At 61.9% G+C, this 4,684-nt stretch overlaps 1 protein-coding gene across 1 annotated transcript; it reads left to right on the top strand.

The window, feature by feature from the left end:
- The first annotated feature begins 1,061 nt into the window (after positions 1 to 1,061).
- LRRC3 (leucine rich repeat containing 3) lies at positions 1,062 to 4,339 on the top strand. The gene is made up of 2 exons (XM_030914698.1): positions 1,062 to 1,206; positions 2,051 to 4,339. Exon 2 carries the CDS (start codon positions 2,198 to 2,200, stop codon positions 2,969 to 2,971), a length of 774 nt encoding a protein of 257 aa, XP_030770558.1. The 5' UTR covers positions 1,062 to 1,206; positions 2,051 to 2,197; the 3' UTR covers positions 2,972 to 4,339.
- The last annotated feature ends 345 nt before the right edge of the window (positions 4,340 to 4,684 follow it).

Below are 4,684 nucleotides of genomic sequence, written 5' to 3'. Positions count from 1 at the left end.
AGCATTCATCCAAAGACTTGTGCACAATGTTCGGATCAGCTTTATCTGTAAGAGCCAACACCAGAAACCACCCAAATGCCCACGAGCAGGTGAATGGAAAACTGTGGTACACTCATACACTGGAGTACCATGCAGCCATACAAGAAATGCCCATTGACAAACCAAACCACACAGGTAAATCTCAAAAATAATTGTGCTGAAAGAAGCTACACAAAAAGTACATATTATACGATTCCATTTGTGCAAATGACAGGAAATGCAAAGTAATCTGTAGTGACAGAAGGCAGATCAGTGCTTGCCTGGGGATGAGGGAGGGCAGGGACAGATGACCAAGAGGGAGCCCAGGGTGTTCACTAGGCTGATTGTGGTGATGGTTTCACAGGCATATCCGAGTGTCAAAACGTATCAAATTAAAATATGTAGCTGACCATCTATCAATTACACCACAATAAAGTTACTTTTTGAGAATCATGAGGATGGTTCAGGTCCGGCTCAAATGCCCCCACCCCGCATTCCTCTTTGAGATGTCAGACGCCAGAGCTGGGGCAGGAGAGGACCTAGATGGGCGGAGATCTAGCCCTACTCACCCACTGGCCACGGGGTAGGCGAGGGACACTCGGCAGGGGCTTCCCGCAGACCCAGGGTCTTCAAGCCCCAGAAGCCCCAAAGCCAGAGGGAAGAGAGGATTTGCCCACAGTGAGGTGCAGGGGCTGGACCCGTAGCTCCTCCCGGCCCGCAGACCCCGCCCACACCCATAACCACGCCCTCAGCCCCCACCACGGCGGCCTCAGTCCCACAACCACGCCCACAACCCGCCCACAGCCCCTGCGACCTGAGTCTTAGTACCAGCTCCATCTAAAGCCGTACCACCGGCTCCTCCTATGCCACGCCCCATCTCTTTCAGGCCCCGCCCTCAAACCCCGCCCCCGCCTAACCACAAATCCCGTTCAGGTCTCCTTACATGCCCCGCCCCTTCCCCGCCCACGCGGGAATCGACACAGCCAGTCTCCGCCTTTCGTCCCGCCCCTCCCTCCAGGCCCCGCCCCTCGCCCGCGCAGGCCGGAGCCGCGGCCTCCCCAGCTAGTGGTCGCGGGGCGGGCGCAGGGGCAGCGGGGTCGCCGCCGCGCCAGGCGTGGAACCGGATCTGGCGGGCTCCGAGAGACCCGGGAGCGGCGCGCAGAGCAGCCTCCGGCCGCCGCCGCGCAGGTAAAGCCCCCGCCCAGCCCTGGGAGCGTGGATCCCCCACCACCCATGACCATCCCCCCGCCGCGAGTGCTCGGGTCTCGGGGGTCGCAGGTTCCGGGGGTCCTAGGGCCGGAGGGTCTAAAGGCTCGAGGTCCCGGGGGTCCGAGCCCCTCCCGGCCGGCTCCGCGCGCGGCCCCGCCGTCCACGCCCAACGCGGGCCGCGCGCACAGGGCTTGGCTTTTCTGTTTTCTCCGCTTCTTTCTTCAGGCAGTTGAAAGAAAAGGCGCGGTTCTGCGCCCGGTGCGAGCCGCGGCTCCTTTAGAGCCGGCAGGGAAGGGCTTGCTGGGTTATTACAGTTTTTAGGGATTGTCGGAGCCAGCCAGGCGTTGGCTGCGGGAGTAGCCCCTGGCGCGCGAGCGCCCGCTGGTGCCCGGCCACGTGCCCAGCTTGACCCGCGCTCCAGGTTTGGCAGAAGCTCCAGCCGTCCCCGACCTCCTGGCATCCACCCTGAGGAGGGGCTGGGTGGTCCCAGGCCGCCGCCGCCGCCACCCCGCCACCCGGCCTTTGGTCCCCAGTGGTGTGGGAGGTGGCCAGGGCTGACCGCAGTGACCACCGACTGGGCCACGCGGAGCCCCCTGGCAGTGCCAGCTCCTTGCACTTGTGGGACGCTCCTCCCGGGCGCATTGGGAGTCTCCAGAAGTAAGTTACAGGCAGAGCTGTTTAAGGAGGCGTGGTCCCCATCCCAAACCCTTCAGTGGGCCCTGGACACCCTCCCCACTAGTGGACGCGTTTCCCAGATGACTGCAGCAGGCAGTGCTGACCACCCTCCTTCCCTCTCTCCTCCCTCCTGCGTCTTCCCTTTCAGAGCTGCCAGAGTGGAGTGCACTGCTTCTCCCAGCGGGGCAGGATGGCGGGTTCTTGTCTGGTTGGATAAGGCCTTACCGGCAGAAAAGAGCTCCATCTCCAGGCCTGAGCAGAGGCGCGCATCTCCCCACTCCCAGGCTAGGTCAGGATGGGCAGCGTGCGCCTGCCTCGCCCCTCCCTCCTGCTGGTCTCCACCCGGGGGTCTTGTCTCTTCCTCCTCTTCTGCCTGCGCCTGGGCGCCACCTGCCCGCAGCCCTGCCGGTGCCCTGACCATGCAGGGGCTGTGGCTGTCTACTGCAGCTTGCGGGGCCTGCAGGAGGTCCCCCAGGACATCCCGGCCGACACCGTGCTCCTGAAGCTGGATGCCAACAAGATCTCCCACCTCCCAGACGGGGCCTTCCAGCACCTGCACCGGCTCAGGGAGCTGGATCTGTCTCACAACACCATCGAGGCCATTGGCCCCGCCACCTTCGCGGGCCTGGCCGGGGGCCTGCGCCTGCTGGATCTGTCCTACAACCGCATCCAGAGGATCCCCAAGGATGCCCTGGGCAAGCTCAGTGCCAAGATACGCCTGTCCCACAACCCCTTGCACTGCGAGTGTGCCCTGCAGGAGGCCCTGTGGGAGCTGAAGCTGGACCCTGACTCCGTGGACGAGATCGCCTGCCACACCTCAGTGCAGGAGGAGTTTGTGGGGAAGCCTCTGGTTCAGGCTCTGGATGCAGGTGCCAGCCTCTGCAGCGTCCCCCACAGGACCACAGACGTGGCCATGCTGGTCACCATGTTCGGCTGGTTCGGCATGGTGATCGCCTATGTCGTTTACTATGTGCGCCACAACCAGGAGGATGCCCGGAGGCACCTGGAGTACCTGAAGTCTCTGCCCAGCGCCCCCGCCTCCAAGGACCCCATTGGCCCGGGGCCCTAGCGCCTGTCCCGGCAGACCCCGCCTCCAAGGACCCCATTGGCCCGGGGCCCCAGCGCCTGTCCCGGCAGACCCCGCCTCCAAGGACCCCATTGGCCCGGGGCCCCAGCGCCTGTCCCGGCAGACCCCGCCTCCAAGGACCCCATTGGCCCGGGGCCCCAGCGCCTGTCCCGGCAGACCCCGCCTCCAAGGACCCCACTGGCCCGGGGCCCTAGCGCCTGTCCCGGCAGACCCCACCTCCAAGGACCCCATTGGCCCGGGGCCCTAGCGCCTGTCCCGGCAGACCCCGCCTCCAAGGACCCCATTGGCCCGGGGCCCTAGCACCTGTCCCGGCAGACCCCGCCTCCAAGGACCCCATTGGCCCGGGGCCCTAGCGCCTGTCCCGGCAGACCCCGCCTCCAAGGACCCCATTGGCCCGGGGCCCTAGCGCCTGTCCCGGCAGACCCCGCCTCCAAGGACCCCATTGGCCCGGGGCCCCAGCGCCTGTCCCGGCAGACCCCTGCCGATGGCTGCTGTCACTTCTGTAGTAGATGGTAACGGATGATGCTTTTGCTATTCCCTGAGACAGGTATCACAGCCATGTGTGTTGTGCTCCCCCACTGTTGCCCTCGAGCACAGCAGCACCCCCAGGCTGGATGGTTTTGCCATCACATCCGTGTGACGGATGAGGAACCTGAAGCTTAGAGAAACAGAATGACTGCCTGTGACGACACCATCAGGAAATGATCCCAATGGGACTTCAACCTGGGCTGTCCATCGTGACATTCCGCCTCCTTCCACCATGCGAGCCTCTCCCACACAGGGCCCGCAGGCTGTGGATATGCACACAGAGGACACGGAGTGCTCCACAAGCGTGAGGGTTCACGAGAGGGGGCTTGGGTTCAGGTTCACCTGCTGAAGGCGCTGATAAGTCCTGTGCTGAGGAGCTGGCTTGCCCTTGTTTACCTACAAAGTGCACTGTAGGTAAACATGAGCCTTGTTCCACTGTTCCAGGCACATTGGAACATGAGCCCTGTTTCCAAAGTAAGAGACCAGGATTTTCTAGAGAGCTAAGTGGGATGTGTAGCTCAAACTGCCCTAAGCTTTTTATTCTCACAATGTTTGAGTAACCCTGGTGCCAAAATTTCAGTCCAGTAATGGGGTGAACACTATGGAGACAGACCTGGCAAAAGTCCAAGGTAGCTTACCTAGGGGAAGACAGCAGCCACATACCTGGGGCCCTGCCTGCTTCCTGCCCCTCTGGCTGTGCCTGTTGTGGGAGGCCCTGCCCCGGGGTGATCTCGGCTCACTGCAACCTTCGCCTCCCAGGCTCAATCACTTCTCCTGCCTCAACCTCCTGAGTAGCTGGAATTACAGGCACCTGCCACCATGCCTGGCTAATTTTTGTATTTTTAGTAGAGACGGGGTTTCACCATGTTGGCCAGGCTGGTCTCGAACTCCTGGCCTCAAGTGATCCACCCGCCTCAGCCTCCCAAAGTGCTGGGATTACAGGTGTGAGCAACCACACCCGGCCCTGTGCCTTGCTTTTTCTACTAAGATATAAAACAGCTTTTTCCAAGGCCGGGAGTACTGGTGATTGATGTTTCAAGGCCAATCAATGGGATGCTTCATTTTCTCCAGCAACAGGAACTCTCTTTTCACCTTTGCTGCCAGGAATCTCAGAGATAATTCAGTATTCAATTTACTTACCTAACATTCAGGTTAGATGTTACCTCC

Source organism: Rhinopithecus roxellana, chromosome 13 (genome assembly GCF_007565055.1).
Source record: "Rhinopithecus roxellana isolate Shanxi Qingling chromosome 13, ASM756505v1, whole genome shotgun sequence".
Lineage (NCBI taxonomy): Eukaryota > Metazoa > Chordata > Mammalia > Primates > Cercopithecidae > Rhinopithecus > Rhinopithecus roxellana.
This window is presented reverse-complemented; position numbering and strand designations above follow the sequence as displayed.

Excerpts from the sequence above, each read along its gene's own strand:
- LRRC3 (XM_030914698.1), top strand. The coding sequence starts at position 2,198 with ATGGGCAGCGTGCGCCTGCCTCGCCCCTCCCTCCTGCTGGTCTCCACC.